This window comes from Pteropus vampyrus, unplaced genomic scaffold, assembly GCF_000151845.1.
Source record: "Pteropus vampyrus isolate Shadow unplaced genomic scaffold, Pvam_2.0 Scaffold11, whole genome shotgun sequence".
NCBI lineage: Eukaryota > Metazoa > Chordata > Mammalia > Chiroptera > Pteropodidae > Pteropus > Pteropus vampyrus.
The window spans coordinates 3,369,840-3,382,295 of NW_011888792.1; the positions used below are offsets into that span (position 1 = coordinate 3,369,840).

General features: G+C 32.8%; 1 protein-coding gene across 1 annotated transcript in view; it reads left to right on the plus strand.

Moving 5' to 3' along the window:
* XRCC4 (X-ray repair cross complementing 4) overlaps positions 1-12,456 on the plus strand; it is a 235,231-nt gene that overhangs the window by 13,792 nt on the left and 208,983 nt on the right. The window contains exon 2 of the mRNA XM_011378956.2: positions 9,643-9,791. Coding sequence (XP_011377258.1) covers positions 9,653-9,791 — 139 coding nt within the window. The 5' untranslated portion in view covers positions 9,643-9,652. The remainder of the gene's footprint in view (positions 1-9,642; positions 9,792-12,456) is intronic.

Consider the following 12,456-nt stretch of genomic DNA (forward strand, 5'->3'; position numbering starts at 1 on the left):
GGATTTCCCTTGTATGTAACAAGTTGTTTTTCTCTTGCTGCTTTTAAGATTCTCACTTTATCTTTAACTTTTACCGTTTTAATTATAATGTCTTTTTGTGTATTTCTTTAAAAGTCCCTTAAGGAACTTCACTTAATTTTTTTTTTTTTTTTTCTGTCCTGTCTTGAGCTTAAAAAAAAAATTTTTTTTTCAATCTCTTTTTTGAAGATATCACTGTGTTCATCTATTCTTCTCCTGAATTTGGTGAGCAACTTTATGACCATTACTTCAAACTCTTTATCAGGTAGCTTACTCATCTCCATTTCATTAAGGCCTTTTTCTGAGGTTTTGTTTTGTTTCGTTTGGGACGTATTCCTATGTCTCCTCACTTTGCCAGACTCTGTTTGTTTCTGTGTGTGACCTACCTCTCATAATGTTGTAGTGGCCTTGTGCAATAAATGTCTTATGGGGCCCAGAAGCACAATCCCTCCTGGATACCAGAGCCGGGTGCTTGAGGCACATCCTGTGTGGGCTATGTGCCTGCCTGTGGTGGCAGGACCAAAGCTGCAGCACAGGTGGGCAGAGCTCTTACTTGGTCCTGCTGCTGCAGAGGGGTAGGTGGGTTTTCTAAATTATTTTCAAGCAAATCTTAGACACCGTATCATTTCATGTACATACTCTAACATATAGCTTTAACAAGTAAGGACACTTTGGAAAATATAATCAAAATTCTATTAACATTTCTAAAAATTTAACAGTAATTCCCCAATATCATCAAATACCTAATCTGTCTAGAAATTTCTCGAATTACTTCATAAATATTAATACTTTGTTGGTTGAGTCAGGAATATAAATTGCAGTTCCTTATGGCTTGAAAGGATGGATAGATTTTCACAGGTACAGACTGGAGGTGGATATTTTAGGAGAAGGAACAGCATAAACAAAAGAGCAATAGCAAGGGTGAATTCAGAACTCTTACTTATTCTGATGACTTAGAACTCATTTCTTCCAGAAAGCTTCCTATGACTCTGTCAGTCTACATGTGTGATCTAGATTCCCTTGTCACCTTTTACTACCTCATTATGAGTCTTACCACAATATTTTGTAACATGTATTTATTTGACTTACTCTCCAAAAGAGTATAAATGTTCTGAAGTCAGGGGATATGTCTATTCTATTCCCAACACCTATTGCAGTTACTGGCATCTGGGAGGATCTAAAACATATATACCTAATTTGCCTTATTTTAAAAATCATTGTTTTATACAGTAACCTTAGAAAGTATCAGATTTGTCAGGTAAAGATTCGCTATTCCAAAGGTTTGAGGGCAAGGGAATTGGTTTCAGATTTAGTAGAGGTTATATACTCATAGTCTTAAAAGCTGGACAGAGTGTGTTTTGTTTGGCACATTGGGGTGTTTTCCAGTGCCAATAATTAACTCTCCAGTTCTCCAATGCCATCTGGGTGTCCAGCAATTCAATTCAATTCTGAAACTCTACCTGGAGTTAATGTCAGTTCCACAAGTTAAAGGGCTCAGTCCCACAAGACTGTTCTCACTTTGGACTCTGGTCAGTAGTCCTCGGTCACCTGTATTTAACGACTTCCTGTAAATCAGGAGTCCCATGACCACCTTCTCAGTTTTGATAACTTGCTAGAATGTCTCACAGAGCTCGGGAAAATACTTTACAGTAAGTCCTCACTTAACATTGTTGATAGGTTCTGTGACTTTAAGTGAAATGCAATGTAGTGAAACCATTTTTATCATAGGCAAATGGATATAAACAAGAATTAAGTTCATATGGCATCTCATCAATGTTATAATGAAATAACATTGAATGAAACGACATTATTTGAGGACCTGCTGTACTTATATCTGCCAGCTTCGTACAAAAGATAGAACTGAGGAATTACCAAATGGAAGAGATTCATAGGGCAGTTATGGAAAGTCAAGGCACAGGGCTTCCATGCCATCACTGAGCAAACCACTCTTCTATTACATTGATTTTTTTTCACCAACCCAGAAGTGCCCCCCCCCCGCCCCCAATTTCTTTGTTCCTGAATTTTTATAGAGTTTGATCTCTAGCTCCTCCTCCTCTTTGGAGGTGGGGTGGGGTGAGGTTGAAAGAGCCAATCCTTTTAATCATTTGGTCTTTCTGATGACCAATCCCATCCTGAGGCTATCTAGTGACCCAACCCTAAGTTACCTCAGTAGCATAAACACTAGGGTGATTGAAAGGGGCTTCTTATGAATAACAGAAGACAGTCCTATCACTTAGAAAATTCTAAAGGTTTTAGGAGCTCTTTTGGGAGACAAAGACCAACTATATTTCTTATTACACCACACACACCAAGTATTTAAAAAAAAATCAGCCAACTTTTAAAAGGCAACTCCTGCATAAAAATAAGGATTTGTAGGTTTCTTGAATTATCGGACTTCAGACCCCACCAAGGACCAGTAAGTACTCAGCCATGCTAACAATTTGCACTCAGTAGTGATTACCACCTTTATGTGGTCACTTGTAATTTCCTGTTTGCTACAGTCCCTATTCTTAATGTAACGAATGTACAGTAACCACTTCCCCCCACCCCCCAATACCATGGGTTTAGTTACCTGTGGTCAATTGTGGTCCAAAAATATTAAATGGAAAATTCCAGATATCTTGAGAGACCACATTCACATAACTGTTATAGTGTTGTGTTATAATTGTTCTATTTTATTATTAGATATTGCTAATCTTTTAACTGTGCCTAATTTATACCTTAAACTTTATTATAGGTATGTATGTTTAGGAAAAAACGTAGTATATATAAGGTTTGGTCCTATCCATGGATAAGGGGGAACTAATGTATATGGGCTTACATTTGACCTGCATACCCTTTGGAGACATTAGCACTTATACCCTTGCTAAAAAGTACAAGACTTGATTTAAATTTGAGCCGGTACAGAGTTTCAGTTCAGTTTGAGACTGCATCACCCAGGGGGACTCAGAAATGAATCTTTGCCTTTATCTTGGAACTTCCTCCCCGCAGAGTTGTCCAAAATAATTCAGAGATATTTTTGAAGACGATGTAGACTGAGAAATTGAAGCATGGGAACTATAATTATTCATTCAAATAGGAATGTAATCCTCATGTGCTGTTTATAATTTACTATTATTCAAACCTTGTGAAATTGCTATCCTTTTAGGTTAAAAATTATTAAGTATTGGCAATTGCATATGGTTTCTAAATATTTTTGTATGGCTGAATTAGGTAGTTTCACCAGTTTAGGCTATTTTAAAGGATTTTGTGCTTTATTTTCAGGCTTAACTCTCAGCTGTACCCCAGTCTTGTCATTCATCTCCTTATTTGCCATTAGAAAATAGGGAGATAAATGGGTGCAGTTCTAAGTAAATGGTGGGTTTGTGAATGAGAAAAAGTACAAGTCTTGTTCCTTTTCTATACAAGCACTTTTAGTTATATTTCAGTTCAGAGCAGCATATTTTTCAAGTAGAAAAGACTGTATATAAGCTTAACTACTGTGTTTCATAGAAACACCCTCTTCTGAAATTAAAGTGTAAGAGAGGTGTCAAAATTTCGAGGCTTAAATCTCTTTAGTTTGGTTGTCATTCTCATGTGAAACTGTGATTAGAACTGAAGTGTTCTTGTGAAAGTTTAGAAAGTTTCCAAAATGCTAAGTATACTCCATTCATCCACTAACATTATTTGTAATCAAGAGTGTCTGTTTGCTGAATATAAAGGACGTCAGTGGGTCCAATTTTAAGGACAGTTTGGAAACTTAGGTGTTAGATTTTATATGGGAAATTCATTTAGGCCATTTTATTGTTTTTAAATACTTTTTTGGGTAAGAGAAAAGAAAGAAGAGGAAGTGAAATTTAAATGAATCACCGAAACTAATGATTATTAACGATGTTTGTAAAAGATAAGCAGAGGAAATGAGCAGTAATATGATATTTGGAATGGCAGCAGCTGGCATTCCAGTCATAAGAGGTAATTAAGAATGGACTATGACCATGGCAGAGAAACCTTATTGTTTAGACTCATTTTATATTTCTAATGCTTTATTTCTGAAGTCTTAACTATTTTTACTCTTACTAAGGGTGACCAACCATCCATAGTTTGCCTGAGGTTGGGAGGTTTCCCAGGGCATGGGACTTTAAGTGTTAAAAATAGGAAAATCTCAGCTGAACCTGGACGGGTGGTTACCTTTCTTTCATTTTCAAAGTTAATATAATGGAAAGAATCCTAACATGACTGGAAAGGTAACTAATAGTTCTGTAAATTCTTTACCCTTAAAATTTAGGAAATTCTAACTTGAAAACATTTTAGGAAAGCATTTGTTTTATAGAAGGTTAGCTCGATGTTTTTGTTTTAATTGACTTGGAAATTTAAAGGTAAATTGATTTTGTGGTCATTTTTCAAAAAAGAACCTTAGATAGATAACACCAACCAGGAACTTGATATACTATTAATAATGAAAATGCTAGGAATAAATTATTAATTAAAAAAGTTTGCAGTTAGGAATTCTGATAAGATACACATGAATAGTCCTTGCTTTTAAAAATTACTGAACAAATAAATAGTCTTTTTCTTTACAGTTAGTTTTTCTGAATTGTTGTATGATGTTTTCTTATCAAAAGTAAATAGCCCAGTGGATGTGGCTTAACTCTCCTTTTTATCTAGCAATTAGATATTATAGTCCTATCCTTGAATTTTTGTAATGTGATATAACTTTTAAAAAAATTATCACCACACTTTTGGTTTATGTTTACATTCTCTCTCTTTTTAAAATAAGGTCAAACAAAATAATGTGATCAGGAAGCTAATTACAGACTATTAACAGCACGTGCTACATGCTAATCTTTATTCTGAACTCACTTTAGGTATCAGCCTACTTTTCTCAACAAGGGGGCACTTAAGTTAATTGCTTCATTAGAAACATGCATTTAGCCCTTTCTGATCTGTAAGTACAACTCCTTGGCATAGCTGAGAAGTCTGAACACCTGCAGCCCAAGCAGCTTGAAAAGAAGCCACAACTTACTATAAAGGAAACTGAAAGAAGCTCAAGTTCAAAATGGTGTTATCAATGATACAGTGTTGTCACTAACTTGAGCTGACCTAAGAGAGTTGGCTTCTGCTCTGCTCCTTATCAGCATCCAAAAGGGCATACAAAATTCTTTGTAAACTAATTTAAAAAGTGTCTTGTTTATTCAGAGGCAACTGTGAATGGTATTTGTTCAGAGAGTAGATCACATCAATTGCATACCAGCCAACAACTTATTTCTCTTCTAAGAGAGAAGCCAAGTATCAAAGACACAAAGTACTAAAGATAAGCTTCTCAATTCTCAACTGTTCTGAGCCTCAATAAAGCTACTGATGTAAGAACTGGGGTGGGACCCAACTGTTTCCACCTGCAGGCTTGTCTTAGATCCTTGGCTATGGCTGGGAGAGGTGCTGATACCAGTCTGACCTGTAGTGCCCTTAGGAAACAAAACCGGGGCTTTCTTATGGCCCTAATCAATCAGTCCCTCTGAAGAAGATTCCACCCATTTCCTTCAAGTAGTCATGGGGCAAGAAAACTATGGCTATTTTCATTTACAGGGCTGGTGAAAGCAAAGAGGTTGTTGATTTGTTCTTACTGAATCTTAAAAGACATTCCAAATCATCCTTTTTTCTCTTTCTGTGGTTGATTTTTAGATATTTTGTATTTGCTATTTAATAAGAGAATAGCCTTAGTAAGTAAAAGAATTAAGTGCTTTCAAAAGTGCTTCAAATAGGAAATTAAAAGGAAATTAAGATTCAGTTGATAGAAAAAAACATTTCGGAGGTTACTTGAGGCACAAAATATTTATAGAAAATTGAGTTGTCACGTTTGGGCTATTTATATATTAAGTGCTTAAACATGGCTCACATGTAGCATCCATAGTTTAAATCTTCATTTACTAAAATAATAGAATCTTTAAAATAATGTAATTTCATTTTTGTGATGAGTTTCTAGAATTAATCAGAAAATTGGAAAATATTTGAAACATGAATAATTCAAAATTATTGTTAAAACTAATCTGATCCCTAAATATCTTTTTAACATTATTGAGGTTAATGCTTTTTATATAATTATGAAAGTAAGATGAGTTACTAACAGGCATCTGGAATATTGAATTTTAAGCTAATTTGTCTATAATTTAAAATTTGTGAATATTTAAAAAAATATTAAATATAAATTAATATTTGAGAAATAGTGGTGAAACCAACTGCTGTTTTAGAGTACTAATTCTAAGTGCTGTGTTTTCCTTTCACAAAGTTACATTAATTGCTAGCAATAACAATGGTTCATCAGGCCCATTTAATAATCTGTGTGTATCTCTGTGTTTGTATATGAATTCTATAGAGGTAAAACATGGCCTTTGTAAGTAGTTTCTATTACCCTCTTTCCCCCCAAAATTGTGGGTTTTGGACCCATTAGAATTATGTATTACCTAACTATGTGTCTTTTTCAATGATTGGCATAAAAAACAGTAACACATTTTCCAGTAATTTTTAAATTTAAGGATTACAGAGCATGTGAGAAGTTTACTGCATGTTAAGTGTATTTACTAATTGATCTAAAATAAATATTCACGAATGGATAAAGCATTTCAGAATTAACATATAGGCAAAGAAGTCCTCAATGTAGGAAAAAAATTTTGACTAAATGAAATATTTAAAAATAATTAAAAATTTTTAGTGATTTTAATGTAGTCAACCCTACAAATTTACACATTTTAAAAATGTTAACATGCTTAATAGATGTGACTCCAAGTATGGTTATTTTATAACTGTGTTTTACTGGGGAGAATAATAGTTTCCTGAGTAAACTTTAGATAGATATCGAATTGTGGCTAATTTATTAATTTGGAAGTATCTTACAACCCCTTAATTTTAGATATTTTTCTTTTTCATTATGGAAGTTCCTCTGCTTTCTTAAGCTGTAAGGTAGTACAGCTCTAGCATTCTACAACTAAGCATCCTTCCCACCCCCAAAAGATAGAGATCTGTAGTAAGTTAGCATTGTTTTGTGAAGAGTTGACAAAGTGAGTTGTTTTTATTTTCATACTCAATTGTTAATTGAGATTCATGCTGTGTAATTAAAGAGTAATTCTCTCTGGTTTTCTGTCTTTGCAGTCTGTGCTTTGTTCCTGATTTTGACTTTATAATGCTTTTTCTTTGCATATTTGTAATTTTTAGGGTATTTCTTTAGTTTTGTCTGTTAGCTTCTATAGCTTATACATCTCTTAGTGAAGTGTACATGGTCAGAGGCTTCCAGTATTAGAAAAAATATAGTTATTTTGCTTTGCTCTAAACAGTATTTGTCATTTAAGTCTATTAAGTTTGAGGTCAATCTGGGCAAGATCCTAGAGTAAATTACCAGAAGAATGATTTTGGAATCTGTAGAAAAAGAACCTGTAATCATTAGAAATGAGAGTGGATCACTAAGAAAAAGTCTTAGTCTTTATTTCTGTTTTGTGAAAATAGTATTGCTAGGCTGGTAGAGTAGATCGCTTCTACAAAGGACTCTCCTAAATCTTTGTAACTTAAATGGAGATATCAGCAGTATACCCACTGATCGTTGTCTATGAGAGGCTTGTTTCTAATGGCAAGCCCCAGAAGTCTATGCTTGAGCTTGTCCTGCTAACATTTTACATAAGTGATTTTAATACTTAGAAGAGAGGTTTATCAAATTTTTAAATGGCAAGGTCAGGGAGAGGTTATAAATGTGTTGAATCACAATAACAGAATCACTATTTAATGTAACCTTGACAAACTATATATAAAATATAAAATTGCACCCCTGCAAAAACAAATTGAACCTCATATACATATTCGGTCACATGACTGATGAAGAAGGCAACACAATAGTGAATTTGGGAAAGAATAATCTTTAATAAATAGTACTGGCACAGTTACATATCTATGTGGAAAATAATATATCTTGACCCATACCTGACACAAGGTACAGAAATCAATTCCAGATGAACTGTAAATCTAAATGAGAGAGAAAATTATAAAGCTTTTAGATAAACATAGGAGAACATCTTAGTGACCAAAGAGTTCTTAAGCAGGACACAGAAAGTATAACCATATATAAATATTTTGATAAATTGTAACTTCATTAAAACTAAGAACTTTTCCTCTAAAGATACCATTATAAGAGTGAAAAGGTAACTTACAGAGTGGAAGAAGATATTCACAGTACATATATCCATAAAAGGATTTATATCCAAGATATAAAGAACAAATTAAAAAGAAACTAATCAATAAATATCAATAAGAAAAAGACAAGTGAATGAAAATATTGCCAAGATTGCACAGATACTTCAGGAAACAGTATATTCAAATGCTCAATAAATATATGAAAAGGACTCTATCAGTTCTCATCAGGGAAATATATTTAAAACCATGATTTAATACTACATAACTATCAAAAAGGCTAAAATTAAAAAGATGGGAAATGTTTGCATGCATGTGGAACAAACTTTCATATATCAAGTGTAAATTGGTACAAACCTTTTAGAGAACTTTCAGCTGTATAGTACTAAAACCGAACATATGTTTATCCTCTGATATAGCAATAAAGGTATATACTCAGAGGTATATACCCAACAGAAATGCGTAGATATTTGCTAGATTGTTTATGGCAGCACTGTTTGTGATAGTCAAAACCTGGAATGTACTCAAGTGCCTATTAGTAGTAGAATAGATATATATATATTATATTGTATATGTAATGGAATACATATGTAATGCTGTACAACCATGAGTGTTATCCACAACTCTAAGAAACAGTATGGATGAATTTCTCAAATATAATGTTGAGCGAAAGAAGCCAGACACAAAATAAAACTTGTTGTGTGATTATATCTACATAAAAGCAAAAAAACTTAAACTCTAATCTCTGTTAGAAGTGAGGAGAGTGGTTATTTGGGGATATAGTGACTGGCAGGGAGTTATTGTGAGAATGAGTTTTTGGGTGGTAACTTTCTGCTTCATTGCTTACATGGATTTGCTCAGTGTTAAATTCATCAAATTGTATTTTTGACATGTTTACTTTTCTCTGTACATAATACATCAATACAACATTTTAAAAATGAAAAAAATAGTTTATTGGCTCTAGGCTGTGATAGCTCCACATAATCACTGTTACAGGATGTTTCTGTCTCAGTGGACTGAGTCACTGAGTTTGGGAAATTCTTTCTTAGAGAAGGCATGACTGGATACTGCCTACCCTTGGATTCTGATACTTTCTTTTCTTAATCTTTGTGCTTACTTTCACTCTTTTTAAAATTTTATTTCATACAATTTTTCTCCAGATAGAGAAAGGAGCTCTTGAATCTTGTGGAAAATTACCCTTCATATCATTGGAGATAGTAATTTAATTCAGCTACATGACTTAGGCAGATCATTCACCATTTATGGGCCTCTGCTTTTCTCATTTGTAAAAGTTGTGAATCAGTATTAAGAAAAACTATGATTTACTGAGTTTGGTGGTTGGCTACTATAGTTTTTTTTTTTTTTTTAAACTTATTTTCTTGATGCTTTGTATAGCTGAGATACCAATACAGCAAATATTACTATTTGATAGGCACAGTTTCTTAGAGAAATATTAATTTTTTTCTTCCATAATAGGTAACCAGAAATGGAAAGAAAAGTAAGCAGAATTCGTCTTGCTTCTGAACCTGACGTAATTCATTTTCTACAAGTTACTTGGGAGAAAACACTAGGATCTGGTTTTGTTATTACACTGACTGATTGTCAGTCAGCATGGACTGGGACAGGTAATATTAAAAGCAAAATTTCAATAATTGGCTCTTTTTCAGTTTTCAGTGATACTATAAATTAAAGTGTTTCTTTAGTAGATATGGGGTAAAATTAATGTGACTGTTTTTACTTGTTATTGCTATCTAATTTATATACAGATTTGTAATATTTACTGCTATTTTCTATAATTAGTAGAAGTATGGAGAAATATGCATGTGCCCCAGCAAAGTCTGGTTATTATTTGAGCCTTAGTACTTGGTCTTGGAGTTTTTAAATGGTCTCTTTATATAAAACATAAATACTATTTTAGGTGTATCTTTTTTCAAGACCCCAGGGAAATATTGGGAAGCAGGGGAAGGGATAGGCTGGGGTTTGCGTTGGCTTGTTGACTAGGTTAGTGGTACTTTTCTTTCTATTTCATATACTTATGTTAGAATTATTTTCCCATGAACATGTACCACATTTGTAACAAACAAAACAAAACAGAACTCATAGCCTAAAACTTTGTAATGCAAGGTTCAAACCTATACAGGAGACTTTGGCAAATATTTTATTAAATTTGATTATTTTTATCTTTGGTGATGATCTTTTTTAAAAAGGCTAATAGCCCTGAAATTTATGGAACATGGCAGGTATAAAGTCAAAGATCTAGAATTATGTTTTTCTTATGTAGCAAAGTTTTAATACCGTTCTAAAATATTTTATCAAAAGATTTAAAAAAACTATTTCTACATCTATGCAACAGTCATTTTTATAGTTGTAAATGATGTTTTAGGTAAAATAATTTTGTCATGTTAATTTACATACTATTTATGTCATGTATCAACTTTTGAAGAATTTCTCTAAAATTTGTTACTGTAATTATATCATCTAAATTCTATACATTGTTAAATTTTGTTTCTTGATGTTAAAAATTCTGTTGTACAACACAATCAAACTGAATTTATACTTGCAGAGTCTTTTTTTTTTTTTTGTCTTTTATGGCAGGGCAAGAAATATTGATATAAGGATTATTGTGAAATAAATTTCAAGGGTAATATTTGTAGTACCTGTTATGGTATCTATTTAAACTATAAATTTCTATGTAAGATAAATCAGTTGTTGGTTGGTTATTGTAGTGCAGGAATGGAGAAAAATTCATCAAGTTCACTCTATGTGTGTCGGCGAAGGTATACCCAGGTGACAACAGCTCTCTCTGTTTTAGGGTGGAGGGGGTACACAGGGCTGAAGACCATGGCAGTAGGTTTATTCCACTCATCTTGGGGAGAAGAGCAGTGCCAACAGCACAGCCCAGGAGCTAGGTCCTACGTGAAATGGTTGCTTGTATGTAAGGAATATTATATTTATAACTTAGATATTTCTAATTGACAAATGGCTTATTCTGTAGAGGACCTTGAAGTGCTTTAAGAGCCTTAATTATCAAAGAAAATGATTCAATTCTAATCCAGGCAATAACCCTTATTCACCAAGGCAAAGAACAGTAGTTATATGTTAAAAATATATATTTTTTAATCATTAAGCTTTGGGAGAAAAAAAAGAATAATCTTATTAACACTTAAATCTTAATTTAACTAGAAATTTAAGTTAACTTTACATTATGGAACATTTTGTTTATGTGATACAAAATGTGCTGGCAGCTGTTCTTAATACTGTTAATAAGAATCTATTTGCACTAGACTAGGTCCATTGAGAGCAAGAAGCATCTGATTTGTCAACTGCTCTAAGTATTTCAACCACTACTTAGGACATACATGCTTAGTGGATATTCTTTGAAAGAAAGAATGAAAAGATACCTCAAGTATATAACACTGGTTAGAAAAAAAGAAAATGAACTGTTCATTTTTGGGTTAGCATTATTTTTAAATGAAAACTCCAGTTTCACATTTTTTGTTGGCATTGATCATAAATGCAGTATGTGCTGTCATTTATTTTCTAGCTAATGGAATTTAGTGTGATATCAAACTTCTGTATCCTTTGGTAGGTTGGCTTCCTGTACTGAACAAGCTTTCAAACGTGGTCATTTTATTTTCAAAGATATCTAATAAAGTTTTAAATCTCACATAGGTTTTATACTTTCATTATTTATTTCTATTTTCTTTAAATTTCAGGGGCAAAGTATGAAAACAAATAATATGACATTGTTTCCATGTTTAGTTAAGGTTTATTACATAAATATACTTTGGTTTGATACTTTACAGATAAACAATAACATGATTAAGAACATTGAAACAATTAAATAATTGAAACCTGAAAATGGATTTCCTTCTATACCTCATCCTGTTTTTTTTGTACAACTTTTTGATTGCTGCAACCTTCAATTTGGGTAATTTTTTTCTCTTTTCATTTGAGTGAAATTAAAAGGATGTGGGGTTGCTTTTAATCTCCCACACACTAAATTCAATGATTTCTTTCCATTAGCAATGTTTTATCTAATGAATGTTACAGGGTCTAATTATCTTGTGGTCTATCATCACTTCATCATTATAGGGGGTTATATCTTAGTGTTAAGTCACAAAGTGGGTTAATGATCAATGACTGCTATGACTTTTATAAGAATTACAGTTGACAGTAAGAAACTTTTATCACCTATCTCAGGAGTCGTTTAAATTTCATTGAAAAGTAAATTAAATTTTATTAATTTTTCTATTATAATTATATATATTTATATTTGTCCTAAACATT